General features: G+C 37.9%; 2 protein-coding genes across 2 annotated transcripts; both read left to right on the top strand.

The window, feature by feature from the left end:
* Nucleotides 1-6: 6 nt before the first annotated feature.
* Nucleotides 7-4412, top strand: LOC124862896 (prostaglandin E2 receptor EP1 subtype-like). The gene is made up of 3 exons (XM_047357092.1): nucleotides 7-1890; nucleotides 2923-3801; nucleotides 3946-4412. The coding sequence occupies exons 2-3, from the start codon at nucleotides 2935-2937 to the stop codon at nucleotides 4171-4173; spliced, it is 1095 nt and encodes a 364-aa protein (XP_047213048.1). The 5' UTR covers nucleotides 7-1890; nucleotides 2923-2934; the 3' UTR covers nucleotides 4174-4412.
* Nucleotides 4413-4597: 185 nt separating this feature from the next.
* LOC124862884 (long-chain fatty acid transport protein 1-like) lies at nucleotides 4598-14227 on the top strand. Its single transcript, XM_047357075.1, has 13 exons — nucleotides 4598-4953; nucleotides 5249-5416; nucleotides 5514-5908; nucleotides 9621-9788; nucleotides 11385-11454; nucleotides 11565-11656; nucleotides 11750-11859; nucleotides 11953-12162; nucleotides 12243-12369; nucleotides 12480-12617; nucleotides 12720-12884; nucleotides 12968-13114; nucleotides 13229-14227. The coding sequence occupies exons 2-13, from the start codon at nucleotides 5250-5252 to the stop codon at nucleotides 13384-13386; spliced, it is 1947 nt and encodes a 648-aa protein (XP_047213031.1). The 5' UTR covers nucleotides 4598-4953; nucleotide 5249; the 3' UTR covers nucleotides 13387-14227.
* Nucleotides 14228-14309: the final 82 nt, after the last annotated feature.

Genomic DNA, 14309 nt, shown 5'->3' on the forward strand with positions numbered 1-14309 from the left:
ATGCTATAAATTAACCAGAATCATCATAATCAGGAGTTTATAAAGCCATCACATCATCATCTGAACTTTCATCCCCCAATATTCTGGCATTTAGCAATAACAACTTTGGCAATCGTAACAGACCTAAAACACTATAAATCTGGATATTAAATTAAGTAAATTATCAAGTTTTTATCTTTGTGCAAAGCTTTAAACATCCTCAGACCACACCTCAACAGTTTATGATTTGAAATCATTGAGCTATTAAAGAAGTTGTGATGTATAGTATAGTGTATTTTTCTGAAAGATGAAGAAACACTTTCATAAATGCATAGTGTTGTTAACTCTCTCTCACTCTTTGCATTTTCATCCACAGGCATCCAGAAGTACCCAGGACACAGGAGAGTCTCACATCTAAAGTAACTGAGCAATAATTCTGGATTCAATCCCAGTTTTCTGAAAACAAAAAATGTGGACTTTACAGCTTTTAATGTGGCTTGTCCTAACAACTCATACTGTCCATGATGCGCTTTAATTTCATGTCAATACCTTTTTTTTTTTTTTTACATTTTTGTCACTTGATAAATTGTGTAATTTATTTTGGAAATGTACATACAAAAACATTTTTTAAATATACTGAACGTATGTGTTCTTTTAAATCTAATTTATACATATGTAACCTGATAAATTAGGCACATCTAATAATGTAGGTTGCATCACTCAGGTACTTTTTTTAAAATATAAGTCTGTTACAAGCTCTTTTTCCAAAGTCTTTGAGTCTGGGAAATAAAAATGAAATCCAAAACACAGAACAGTTTAGACCGATTTATAGTTTGAATGTTTGCCCGTAAGTTGCTGGGAAATTTAGCCTGCATTAGTGTGTGGCCGCAAAACTAACGCATTTTTTGCATCTGAGTACATTTAAATGAGCTGTTTATTCTGCGAATTTGCATTCTATTTGTTTCAAAACTGATCTTAGATAAGGTCAGTTATTATGGTCCTCTGGAATGGTAGCACCGCTGTAACATTTTTTTAACGCATATCTCATATTTTACATTGAAGCTGTTTATTTCTTGTTTACATCTCTTTCCTTATATGAATTCTTCAAAGCTGTATTTTTAAATGTCTTTTTTAGGTTCACAAAAATAAATGTAATTCTAATATTGCTAATTGGGTCAAAAGCATTTCTTACTGCGTGGTTGAGAAGATACAGAGGAAATGGGAGACGTTCCCCTTTTCCTTCCTGTTTATTTGAGATCAGCGTCATGAAAAAAACTGGAAGGCTTAGAAAGGGACTGCTCATTTCAAGGAGCAATTAAACCATAAAGAGTAACTACATTTAGAAATCTCATTTGTAATTAAGGTCCGAGTTGAACGCTTTTTCTATCTATATTTTTTATCATCCATGAACCCCTAGGGCCACATTTTTGCATTGCACTGTAAGAAATTTGATTATTTATGAGATACAAGATGTTTTCAGGAAATAAAAAAGATACCATTTTGTAATTGAGGAAAAGTATGTAAACAATTTATGCCTCTGAATATGGGTGTTGAACCATTTAGCGAGCAGTTAATCAATACAAAAGCAACTGGGAGCGGGCTTAGATCCTCTCTGCTCCATAGGATCATCAGAAAAGATCAATAGATGGAAGGAACACATTCAGCAGAGAAGGAGAGTGGAAAATGCAGGTCCAGAAGGTGGTGATAAAATAGTTCTTCCCAGATTGAGTGAGGGTGAAAGCAGGAACAGACAGAAAGAGAAACTGTTTCAGAGAAAAAGGGAGGGGACCAGGAGAAAATGAGAAGGAAATAGGGATAACTCACTTAGCACACAAGGCAACGTTGCTGATAAGAAGCATATTCATCTGTTTCCACCATCACACCCCAGCATTAATCCATCGCCACCTCTGGGTAAGTTTTATTCAGAACTTATGCATTTTTCACTAGTAATTTATGCTATAATAAAATACTTTCTGCATTCCTGGTTCCATAGATAATAGTTAAGATAGTCATGAAGCAAAAAATATGAGGAAAGAACAGGTTTCTGCATGTCTCTAGAGGTAATACTGGGAATGCTGCCATTTCATTTTGAACAGATGACACCAGAAACTCCGCAGAAATTAAAACTTCTTTGTTATGTAAATGTCTAAGTAACACAATTGATATGAAGATTTTTCCAAACTATAACAGAGCATTCCTTATTTTGCTTGAGACGTGTTGTAATGTTTTATTTATTATATTGTACTGCATGCAAAATTACAACCTTGACTTTGGAAAGAAGAATTTGGTGTTTGCTGTTTTTGGAAACTATTTCTAAAGAAAATGTTATATCAGTGAGCACATTGTGTCTCCATGAATTTTCTTTAAATTGTATTATACGTAAAGCTGCTCTGTGTGCCTTTCTTTAAATAAGTCCAAGATGACAAAGATAAAGCTGAAAAAGTGATACTCTGTGACGCCAAAAGCATTGATTTGTTTCTTCCTGAGAGAAAATAAAGTGGGATGAAAGTAGAAGTCATTTAAAGAGGGGGGGAAACTGCTCATTCGGAGTCCCTCTTTGTTTAAATTTGATCAATATCAATACGTAAAATAAAGGGCATAAGAAATGTGAGTAAATTCCTTTGAAAATTTAGAAATGAAAAAAAAATTCAACTGAAGAAAATTGATATTTTAAATGAAATATGTTGAGCAGAGATGATGGTGATCTTTGTGAGTCCCCAGAAAGAAAAAAAACAGACATGTCAAGAATTAAATACAGTTTAACAGCACATTGTGAAAACTAATAACAGTTAAACCACTACATTTGTTCAGCTTTCCTGTTTGTTCAAAGTACAATAAAATAATAGTCTGCTAATCTGATGCATTAGAATCATTTAAAACTAACTAGAAGATTAAAGGACTTTTTTTTTAATAATTGTAATTACACTTTTTGTTTCTCTGTAGATCAAACTGAAGATGATGACCCCTAGTGCACCAGTAATTTTAATTTCTCTTTCCACAATGGAATCCTATTCTTCCAATGAGTCCACTACCAACACCACTTCCCGTGCATCTGTTGGTTTAGAGATGTCCTGCTTCACCATGATATTTGGAGCAATCTCCAACCTCACCGCTCTGGGAATCCTGGCTCGGTCCCGTGGCAGATTCCGCCGCCAATCAAAAAAATCTTTTCTCCTACTTACAGTGGCTTTACTTTTGGCTGACCTGTTAGGGCATGTGATCTTAGGTGCTTTTGCACTGCATGTGCACCTAAATATAAAATATAAAATCTTAAAACGGGGAGCAGGCTTCTGTAATGTCTTTGGAGCAAGTATGGTGTTTTTTGGCCTATGTTCATTGTTGCTTGGTTGTGCAATGGCAGTGGAACGCTGGGTGGCAATCACCCGGCCATTTTTTCATGATTCTATGATTACAGTTGCTCACGCTCAGTCTGTGGTGCTATTTTTGTCATCCTTTGCACTAGTGCTGGCTATATTACCCTTTTTTTCTGTAGGATACTATACTACCCAAGATTCTAACACTTGGTGTTTTTTTCCTATTCATAACTCTGAGTTACCAGCTGACAAAATCCTAGTTTTGGTCTTTTCCTGTCTGGGTCTCTTTGCTCTATTTTTTTCCTTGTTGTGCAACATCGTGAGTGGTCTGGCACTGCTGCATGCAAGAATAAAGTCAAGATATGGAAATACGACACCTTCATCCTGCAGTGGTCGTCGTGCATCATCAGCATCATCCACTTCCTTCTTTTGCTCGTTGGATGTGGAGATGATGGTGCAACTTGCAGCAGTTACTGTGGTGTCTTGTGTCTGCTGGGGCCCCTTTCTGGTGTGTACATCTCTGTTCTTTTATGTTCCTACAAATATTTAAATGGTTAGATACATTTTAGTAGTTTTACAGTAGCAATTAGATTCACTTAGAGGATTGCAATGTACTTGTTAAAACTTAATATTTTCATGTCTTCTATCATAGATCCACATTTTCATCAAGCAGTTCAAGTGGGATCTCCATAACACAAAAGACCCATTTACTCTTTTGACATTACGCATGGCTGCCTGGAATCAGATTTTAGACCCCTGGGTTTACATCTTACTTCGAAGGAAGGTCCTGTCAAGCCTTTGCTGTGGTCGCTATTCTCAAGGCACAACATCCATCAACTCCTTCTCAGAGAGCCGCAGACCTACCTTTACTCTGCAGTGAACCTGGCCCCCCTGACCCCTTTTCATTTTGGACTGGCATCTTAAGTTATCTGCTTTTAACCACGTATCAGTTATATAAAGTTTTAAAGTATAATTTTGTTGTTATTTTTCATCATAGCTTAACATTGCATAGTTTGCATGCCCAGAGCCACGCAGCTTGGAGTCAATAGGTGATGGGAGAGAGCTCAAGCTGCATTTCACAACATTTAGTTAGTAGTCTGGACCGGCGTTCTGATGATTTGTCCTACATTCAGTAGCAGCCCCCTACAAATTGGTTGGTTGGGATGATTGGGCTGGATTGATCTTGTCCAATCAAAACGGAGAAATCCTTGACAGGCTCAGGGTTAAACAAATTACTGAGCTCCTGCAGAAAGCTCACACCCCCTAGTGGGCGGTGCTTTAATGGCAGCAACGCTCTCCAACATGGAGTACAGAAAATAGCTTGATTCACATCTAACACTTTTCTCTGGGGTCATTATTATATCTGGGAATTCTTATTTAAAGCTTCCTCGCAGATGCCAGCCTGTTATAATCGCTTACCTATATTTAGTGATACAGCTTGAACTTAGTAAAGTCCTCAGTCCTTGACAGCTGCGGCGCTGATAAAGATAAACTGCTGCAAAACTTCAAAACTCCTGTTTTCCACCAAAACGAAAGATTCAACGGTTTCAACGGTGGGAGGACGGAGTTTAAAGGCTTCCGTCAAAGTAACAAATAAAGTGAGCCGAGCTCCGGGGTTATTGGGTGAAAGGTGACGTCGCGGCAGATTGTTGACTCATAGGTAAGTTATATACAAATTTGACAGTTTTTGCGACGTGGGGTTGTTTTATCAGGCCCGGCAACTTGTGTTTGTTGCCAAATACAACTTGTATACTTTGTTGTTGTAACTGTAGTGTTATCTTAAAACATTGTCGTTTTTTAGGCAATTATTATGTAAGAAAACATTTTCTGTGTGTACTTTTGTTTACTAGTCTGTACTGCAATACCTTAGCCGTTTAAGAGGAACCCATGTAGGCTTTATCTTTGGCGATGTATTGTGTAAGTCCCATCTTTTTTTTTCTTCTCTTCGTGACAAGAATGCACAATGCAGCGAGTGTGTCAGCCTCTCTGGGGTCTATGGGACTGCTACGTCTGGTTGGGGTGTCCTGGCCCTGGAGTCTGGCAGCAGGCCTAGGGGTATATCTGGGCACCAGAAGCTGGAAATACTTCTACATTGCAGCACGCACTGCCAAGAGAGACCTCAAGTAAGTTAAATGCGTCCAACTAAAGTTGTGTATGGATATGGATCTGCATCTTCTGCATTCAAATCTTTCCTCTTCTTTTCCCCCCCATCCCGATCAGTGGCCTTTATGTGCTACTGAGGGTGAAGCTGGCTTTGTGGCGTTACATGCGCAGTAGAAGCAATATTCCTTCCATTTTCACCCAGACAGTAAAACTCCACCCAAATAAACCAGCACTGATCTATGAAGCCACAGGGGAAACATGGACCTTCACCCAGCTGGACGAGATCTCTAATGCAGTAGCTCACTGGGCGAGAGGTCAAGGATGGGTGTCTGGGGATGTGGTGGCCCTCTTCTTGGAAAGCAGGCCATTACATGTGGCACTGTGGCTCGGCTTGGCCAAAGTTGGGGTAGAAGCTGCGCTTATTAACTTCAGCCTCCGCTGTGATCCTCTTCTGCACTGCATTGGGGTATCAGGGTCACGGGCAATAGTGTTCGGAGCTGAGCTGGCTGATGGTAAGAATTAATTCATCTGTATTACTCTGGAAATAGACCTCATATAGCATATTACTTGAAATAGGTATGTTGACATCATTTTTAAGCAATGAGTTGTATGTCAGAAAAGTTAACTGGATTTAAGCATTTTTACAAGACGGAAAATAGATTTAAACCAATAGTATAAACTTGATTTGCGTTGTAAGAATTATGATTATTGATTAATTAATATTTATAAAGAATTATAATTTAAAATCATAATTTGAAGAAAATTAATTTCTTAACCAAAAATCATCACTTACGTATAGAAATCAGAGATGTCCTCTGGTGTTGTGGTTATGGGCTCAAACCTCTTTAATAATTACAATTAGCTATTCATCATTAATAATTGATAAATTATTAACCTAAACCACAAAATGTCACTGTTTATTCAACCACTTCACCGAAGGTGGGGGAACTTCGACCTTGTTTTAACAGATAAATCACTCTTGCACGAAATAAACACAAACGCTTCTCTTAATTATATATATGAAAATTTATTGAAGCCATATAATTCTGATATACCATCATTCTGGTCCAAAAACCATCACCTAACTAACAAGCACTATTCTACACAAAGGGAATAAAAATGACTACCTAACAATAATAATAAAAGAAACATATATATGCATTTAGTGTCTATGAAGATTAAACCAGTAGTTTTATGGACAAAATGTGCAATTTGGGTTAAATGGAAAGAGAAGTCCTCCTGGTGTTCTGATGTCTCGATTGCAGCGATCAGCTGATAAAACAGTGGAGCCACAATCAGCTGATCGCTCCAAATCTCGAACAAAGGGTCATAAAACTCTGAGGTGGGAACTCAGTGGAAAAACTCCAGTAATAAAAACTGGAAAAAAGGAGTGGTCCGGCGAGGCCCAGACCGCAGTTGCTTTGAATTAAAAACGTTTAAATGTCCAACTTCTAACTCCTGGCTGATTTGGGATCAGCCAGACAAAAACATGAACACGCACGATTCAGCAGCGCTTGTACAGCAAATCAAAACACCACTCAGCATAAAACACTTCAATCAGTATTGCATGCAACAAGTTAATACCTTAGATTAACTACTGGTGATTCTAAAATCACCTTCACTATGCCTTATCTTGCCCAGACCTCTAAATGCACCTATCCAATTTGATATAAAAAGAACGAAATTACTTTGACGTTGATTTCTTCTTTTCACCGGTTGGGTCAGGTCTAAAGAATAACGAGTAATGGGGGATCATGCGTCCGTGATCACCTCAAGAAAAAAAACGTTAAACTTCTCATCCTTCCAGGAGGGGAAAATATGAAGAACTGTTTAGTCGACTGAATCAACAAGGAGGAAACTCATTTCCTTGGAAATAAAAACCTCTGTAGGTTTTCACCTGCGCCGGGTGTCGGCGTGGTCTTTGATCGATATATGAATCTTCTGACCTTCTTGTGTCAGACAGATTTCCAGCTTTTAAGCTCTTCCGGGAATGGCCTTGTGGAGCAAAAGTTCGCCTGCGAGCTTTTGTCTCTCCAGATATGCGCCTCCGTTGCGTCGTCCCATGAGACACGCGGGAAATGGCCACGAAACTTTATTTCCTGCGGGTTTATAATCCCGGGTGACATCAGAGCTGCGATGTCTGTTGAGTTGCGCATGTTCAACTGAGCGACCAAAATGGATGACTCCAACAGCATGATTTTATTCTTGTACTCAAATATGTTTGAACTCTTACACAGAATTGCAAAAGGGTTATGTACATCAATATATTACAATGAGAAAGTTTGCTTGTAATCCATGATGTTCTACAATACTTAAGGCCAATACATACTCTGCAAGAACAGAGTATGTAATTAGTTATTTTATTCCAGGCAGCAAGAACAATTTTTTTGCTGGCAAAGACATTTCATACTTCACAAGAACTTACGTGCAGAACTCCTAGGAGGTCTTCATAGATCTCTCCTACTGCAGCACACACCCACTTCATATTTCTCAGACGCCACATAAGAATATGTATCAAGAACAAGCTGGAAGAACAGAATCATGTCAATCAGTTTATTCTTTCATCTCTGGGAGAGCCACACATGTCTGTGTTCTTGCAGAGTATGCATTGCAATTTGTATAGAAGAGATGCTGTCTTAGAAACTGGATTGTTAACCTAAAACTGTATCATAGTAATTATGCACAGCTCTGGTTGTAATTATCCTTTTATTCAGATGTTGTTAAGATGTTGGCTAATGTAGAAAATGATATTGTATTAAAACGGCATCAAAAAATATTCTGCCTTGAAACAAAAAGGGAGTCTGCTTATATTATTCTTTAATATCAACATTGTAGTTGAATTCTGAAATAAATACTATGATTAAAACTAGACTTTTAATGAGCTAATTAAATGAAATTAGTTGATTTTTTGCAATATGCATTCTTGGAAAACATGATTTAAAAACAATACTTCTCACCAGGTAATTTGGACGCAGTTTTTTCAGGCCTTAACCGTCAACAAAGAGCAATGACTATGCTGTCAACAGAAATAAAGAAACGGTTACCACATGATACGCTTGATATTTATATGTCACGTTATATGAAATTCTCAAAACAGCAACCACACGGCAAATAAAAAGTTGTAATTGAGGGGATGTAGTATATTACCTAATTGTGTAATTACGTAATACAATAATGCGTACCGTCACAATGTAAAACCTAAACTATGCAGATGGCACTAGCATGTCTGAACCTGCTGTGTGTAAATATTTTCCTGAAAATTCCCTCTGTGGCATCTAAGTTAGACAGCATGCTGTTTCTCTCACTCACAAAACTTCAATTTTGTTTTAATGTAGCTGTATGAAAAACAATAATCAGTTTGATTTAGACTTTAACTAAATATAAGTCCTATAATTCCTATTACAATAATTAATAGGCAGAAAGTTCAATTTTTTGTTGAGCCTATGAGTGGATGCTTTAACATACCATGTTTTTACAAAACATTACCTGGATTTCTATCATTTCTTTGTATCATAAGTGATACATTAGGTATTTATGGTCATTTGTTTATCATATCATTATTAACTTAAAATATATATTTTGTATGCCTTAAAAAACACGACATCACACTTAAACAGTGTTTGCCGCTTTTGAAAGTGTTTTTCAGAATTGCTTTCCTAGTATTTTGCAGTATGTGTATGTAGCTAGCAACAGGGTTTATATGGACCTTCAAAATGATTGAACAGTGCTGGAGGCATGGTAGGGGTTTTCATTTTGCTTGGTGGTGTTTTTTATATTTGATAAAAAGCCAAGAAGTTGGTTTTTGGGGTTTTCTAGACAAATATTCACTTTGCATTTCATGTAGTAGACATGATGGAAAACTGCCGGAGAAGTGCTTAGATCTCTTGATGTCTTTCCATGTTTGTAAATGATAATGTCATAATGTCCTATATCAAGCATCAAAGCAGGGAATTATCTTAAATGTGGGACTGTTTTATCTTCACTGACAGGTTTCCTCCTAGTTATTACTAGTTTCAGTCCCCTATTATAGAAGTTATTAATTAAAGGCTGCTATAGTAATAGTAATAACTTTGTTAAAGAGGTCTCTGAAATGTGTATTAAACATTATACATTTGGTATTTTAGCGTTAAACGTACATTTACTGCATGTTCTCATACAGTTTACGCACCTCCTTTGGTTTCCTCTGTTGTCTCCTCCTGTCTGTTCCTTTTCCATTATGATCAGCCATGTTGGAGATCAATTCATCCATCAGCCAGTCCATGGTACGCTTTTGTACAGGAGACCTCAGCGCAGAATGTCTGGCAGCTCTGGATGCTCAACCTCTGGACCCACTTTTAGCCACTGCACCGAGACGTCCACCCTCACCTTGTGTTCCCCGAAAAGCCATGAATGGTAAGTAGGCGTTCATTATACGCTGACACCAACAGCATAACATTTACTCTAGTGTAAGAAATGTTCACTTTGGGCTGTCCACAGCTTAGTGCTAAAATCATATTACTCTTTATGGTTAACCAATTAAGTCCTTTATAGTGGGACCATATTTCTGTAATAAAGGTTTACAAATTTGACCATAATTCTTTAAACCTATGTTTTTGTAAATGAAATGAAATGTATATATATATTCTGTTAGATACACTTCATTTAACCAACTCTTTAAGAAACCGAGTCAGCAAGGAGCCAGTGTCCAGTAAGACTTTACTTATGGTTATGTCTTTATTCGTTGAATCACAAACAGCCTTTAGGATAGAGTACAGTTTAACATGTTTGCAATTTAGTGAATTTATGCTTTATTTTCAATTTTAGCTCAGAAGTTTAATTTTAGGTTAAGGTTGAACTATGTTGATATTATTAGGGCCAAGTGCTATTATATATATTTGTGTTAAGTTCATTGTCAACCATATTTTTAATATAACCTTTTCTTTTTCAAATTCTGACATTAAATCAGACTTAACTTTTCCTCTTTTATGTCATTTAGGATTACCAACATTATTTCTGTTTGCTAAATGCCCAGAATAACAAGAGAACAACTTTCTTCACATTCAGAATTTTGCATACATCTCTTTAGTATTTGGTGAAATGCTTTTTTAAACTGTGTGGTTTGGGTCGAACCTTTTTTATGTCCTTCCACCATCTTACAATAGTTTGGTGAAACTTTGGCCCATTCCTCCTGGCAGACGTAGTGTAACTAGGAAGGTTTGTAGGATTCGCGTTGATCTCCTACTTCTGCCTGATGACATTTAAATATTGTTTCAGTTCAATTTTGATGTCTGCCATTTTGAAAGTAGAGAAAAATGTAGTGTTTGTACTTTCACAGATGATTTGGTCCAAAAATCAGGAGCAGCCAAGATTTTGATTGATATGTTTGGTGCGATCAAGCGAGGAAAAGGGATTTTGCAGTGCAATAATGTGCACAGCGTGACCCTGCATACTTATAGAAAGGACTTTAATAAGCTGGCTTCCAACGTTTGCAACTCTGCAGCTGTCTTTATAGCTGAGTGATTCACTGATGCTTCAGAAATTAGAATATACCACCAAAAGGTTTTCTGTAAATCATAAATACTAACAAATTGTTGCATTTTGCAGAATTGCATTTTACATAATAACCTTAGCACAATATTCTCAAAGTGAAACACTTCAGGAAACATGTTTGTCCTTAAGAGATCAAGGGGAGATTGGTATCCACATTGTGAAAAGAAACTGGTCATGTGTGTCCCAAACCTTTGAAGTATGTCCTGAGTATATCTGTATTTGGATCTTTCCACATAGATGGGATCACGTAGGACCATGGCAGCAGCAAGCCTGAACGTGTTCAATATTTACTCATATGTCTTAAAAGCAGCAGTAACTACTATCAAATCCCATAATAAGCCAGTCCAGACCAAAAGCAATAATGTTAATGATTATCACCATGTTAATAAAGAACCAACCAGCATGAATTGAATTATAACTTCGATATAAATAGTAGCAATGTTGCCATATCTTCTCCAGACCGCCTGTTTTATATTTACACATCTGGAACCACAGGACTTCCCAAAGCTGCCATTGTGGTCCACAGTCGGTATGTTTCAAAGACCAACCACTCACCAGAATCCCTTGCACTTAAGATTTTTTACAGTTTCTGTACAGTTTACTTGACATCTGAAACTCTATCCTCTTTTTTTATAACAGCTACTACAGAATTGCTGCCTTTGGGTACTTTGCCTTTCGCATGCATCCTGATGATGTTATCTATGACTGCCTGCCCCTGTATCACTCGGCAGGCATGTGATGCTTACCTCCAACATTAAATGAGTCCACCTTTAGACCAACTGTTGAATTTTGCTACTTAAATAAAAGCTCTCCGCTCTTGACAGGTAACATTATTGGAGTTGGTCAGTGTCTTATCCATGGTCTCACTGTGGTAGTGAAAAGGAAATTCTCTGCCAGCCGCTTCTGGGAAGACTGCATTAAGTACAACTGCACTGTAAGACCTACAACTTCACCAGAATCAAGAGTACCAAATTTGATCGAATCGGTAATTGAAATGAGCATTTTTGATGATTTCTTCTTTTTAAAGGTGGTACAGTATATTGGGGAAATCTGCCGGTACCTCCTGTCTCAGCCGGTCCGACCATCTGAGAAGGGCCACAAAGTTCGCTTGGCAGTGGGGAATGGATTGCGCCCTAGTGTGTGGGAAGCCTTCACAGAGCGATTTAGGGTTGGGCAGATTGGGGAGTTTTATGGAGCAACTGAGTGCAACTGCAGCATTGCCAACATGGATGGCAAGGTTGGAAATCAATATGTCGTCTCTATGCACACAAAATATTATTGGATATGGGTTACCTTTAGCTGATTTTGTTCTGTCAGGTGGGAGCCTGTGGATTCAACAGTCGCATTTTACCCTATGTGTACCCCATCCGACTGGTGAAGGTAAATGAGGACACCATGGAACTTATTCGGGACAGCCGTGGTCTCTGCATGCCTTGCAGCCCTGGTAACCAATCGCTTTATTGCTATCATAAATGTGTCTGATATAGCTTGTGAATCTGTTTGTTATATGTTATGTACTGAAAGCACACAGTTAGAATCCTGCATGCTTTGCAGGGGAACCAGGGCTTCTGGTAGGTTGTATAAACCAAAAGGACCCATTACGGCGCTTTGATGGCTATGCCAACCAGGATGCTACCAAGAAGAAGATTGTTCACAACGTCTTCAGGAAAAATGATTCTGCATATTTATCAGGTTGGCACCTTTTCATCCAAATTATTTAGTTATGTTCAATCCTTACAGCTTGCAGTTGTTCTGGGGGAAAGCTGTAGCTAATTAGCTTTCCACTTACTCCAGGAGATTTACTAGTGATGGATGAGCTGGGCTACATGTACTTCCGTGACCGCAGTGGGGACACCTTCCGATGGCGAGGGGAAAATGTCTCTACGACTGAGGTGGAGGGCATACTCAGCAACGTCCTGGATCAAACTGATGTGGCTGTGTATGGTGCAGCAGTGCCAGGTGAACTGAAGTGCCTTTAGGACTAGAGCCATATAATGGGCTTTCCTTTTTAGTCTTATTGCTGTCAATAATATTTTTTCTAGGTGTGGAAGGTAAAGCAGGCATGGCTGCCATTGCAGATGCTACAGGGAAGTTTGACTGCGACAGTTTCTTGCAGAAGATTCAGCGATTGCTTCCTACTTATGCCCGCCCAGTGTTCCTGCGAATCTCCCCACAGGTAGACACCACAGGTAAATGACCCACTATTTCCCTCTTCTTCAAAGAAATCATTGCTGGCAAGTAAATTGCCAGCAAATTATAAATCCAACCAATGAAATATTATAAATCCAACCATTCATGTGTAGGTACATTTAAAATCCAAAAGACCAGGCTGCAGAAGGAGGGATATGACCCACGTCTCACAACTGACCAGATGTACTTTTTGAATGGTCGAGCAGGCCGTTATGAGCGAGTGGACGAGGAGCTTTACAACGCCATTGTCGAGGGGAGAATGTCTCTATGACGTGTGGCCGCAGCAGTGCAGTCCAAGTGCCCCGCTCAAACATCTTAATCAGGTGCTAGAGGGAAGCGCGTTGAGGTATGCACATAGCAATGTCTGCATCATTCAGTTTTGGTGAAACACAGTTTTGGTTCTTCAGGAAACAGAGTTTGGAGGACTATTTACATATAGTACTGTTACACTTGAGTTTAAACACTGTATAAGTAACACACTAGGACATAATGTGAATGCATTTGCTCATTAACAGCTTTTTAATTATGAAGTGAACATTTCAAAGCGCTTTCGAGCATCATCGTACATAGTGAATTTCTTCCGCAGCTAATTTGATTGTAGATACATGTTACATTAATTAAGTTAGAATATAGCTTCTAGTATTAAGTCAAACTTTGTTATAGGGTATTTACCCATCCAGGAAATGCTAAATGCTGCTAGGTTTTACTGTGTAGGTTTAACTATTACTATTGTATTACTATCGCTTGTTTTAATGAGGTTGAAATACCTAATATTAACATTCAGTATGAATGCCTATAAGTTCAAAACCATAATAACCTTAACAAAACCTTAAAATCTATAGCGATGTAAATGCAATGAATAACTTAAATCTGCTTTTTTAGGGTTGAACCTCTAAACAACACATATTTTTATAGGATGTGCCTTTTATTAAACATCAGATCTATTTCACATTTTATGCTTTTAATGAAAAGAATTTCAAATACACTGTGGTTGTCAGCAGAGAAGCTAAGTTGCACATTTTGACTGTTTTTATGTAACAAATTTTTTCAGTGTGATATTATATAGGTGTAAATCGTTTTTGTGGTAACTCTAATAAACTATTTAAAATGTGTCCTTTTCATTCATTTTAAGCTATGTAAAGCTAACTTTGTCACCATCTTTGCAAAAAGAAATCAAATAAACTCTTTTCAGAT

This window comes from Girardinichthys multiradiatus, chromosome X (genome assembly GCF_021462225.1).
Source record: "Girardinichthys multiradiatus isolate DD_20200921_A chromosome X, DD_fGirMul_XY1, whole genome shotgun sequence".
Taxonomy (NCBI): domain Eukaryota; kingdom Metazoa; phylum Chordata; class Actinopteri; order Cyprinodontiformes; family Goodeidae; genus Girardinichthys; species Girardinichthys multiradiatus.

What these genes read in the sequence shown, in the direction of transcription:
- LOC124862896 (XM_047357092.1), top strand. Translation starts at nt 2,935, where the DNA reads ATGATGACCCCTAGTGCACCAGTAATTTTAATTTCTCTTTCCACAATG. An exon ending in TCTGCTGGGGCCCCTTTCTG is followed by an intron (nt 3,802 to 3,945) that starts GTGTGTACATCT and finishes CTTCTATCATAG; the next exon opens with ATCCACATTTTCATCAAGCA.
- LOC124862884 (XM_047357075.1), top strand. Translation starts at nt 5,250, where the DNA reads ATGCACAATGCAGCGAGTGTGTCAGCCTCTCTGGGGTCTATGGGACTG. An exon ending in GCCCCTGTATCACTCGGCAG is followed by an intron (nt 11,657 to 11,749) that starts GCATGTGATGCT and finishes CGCTCTTGACAG; the next exon opens with GTAACATTATTGGAGTTGGT. An exon ending in CTGCATGCCTTGCAGCCCTG is followed by an intron (nt 12,370 to 12,479) that starts GTAACCAATCGC and finishes CATGCTTTGCAG; the next exon opens with GGGAACCAGGGCTTCTGGTA.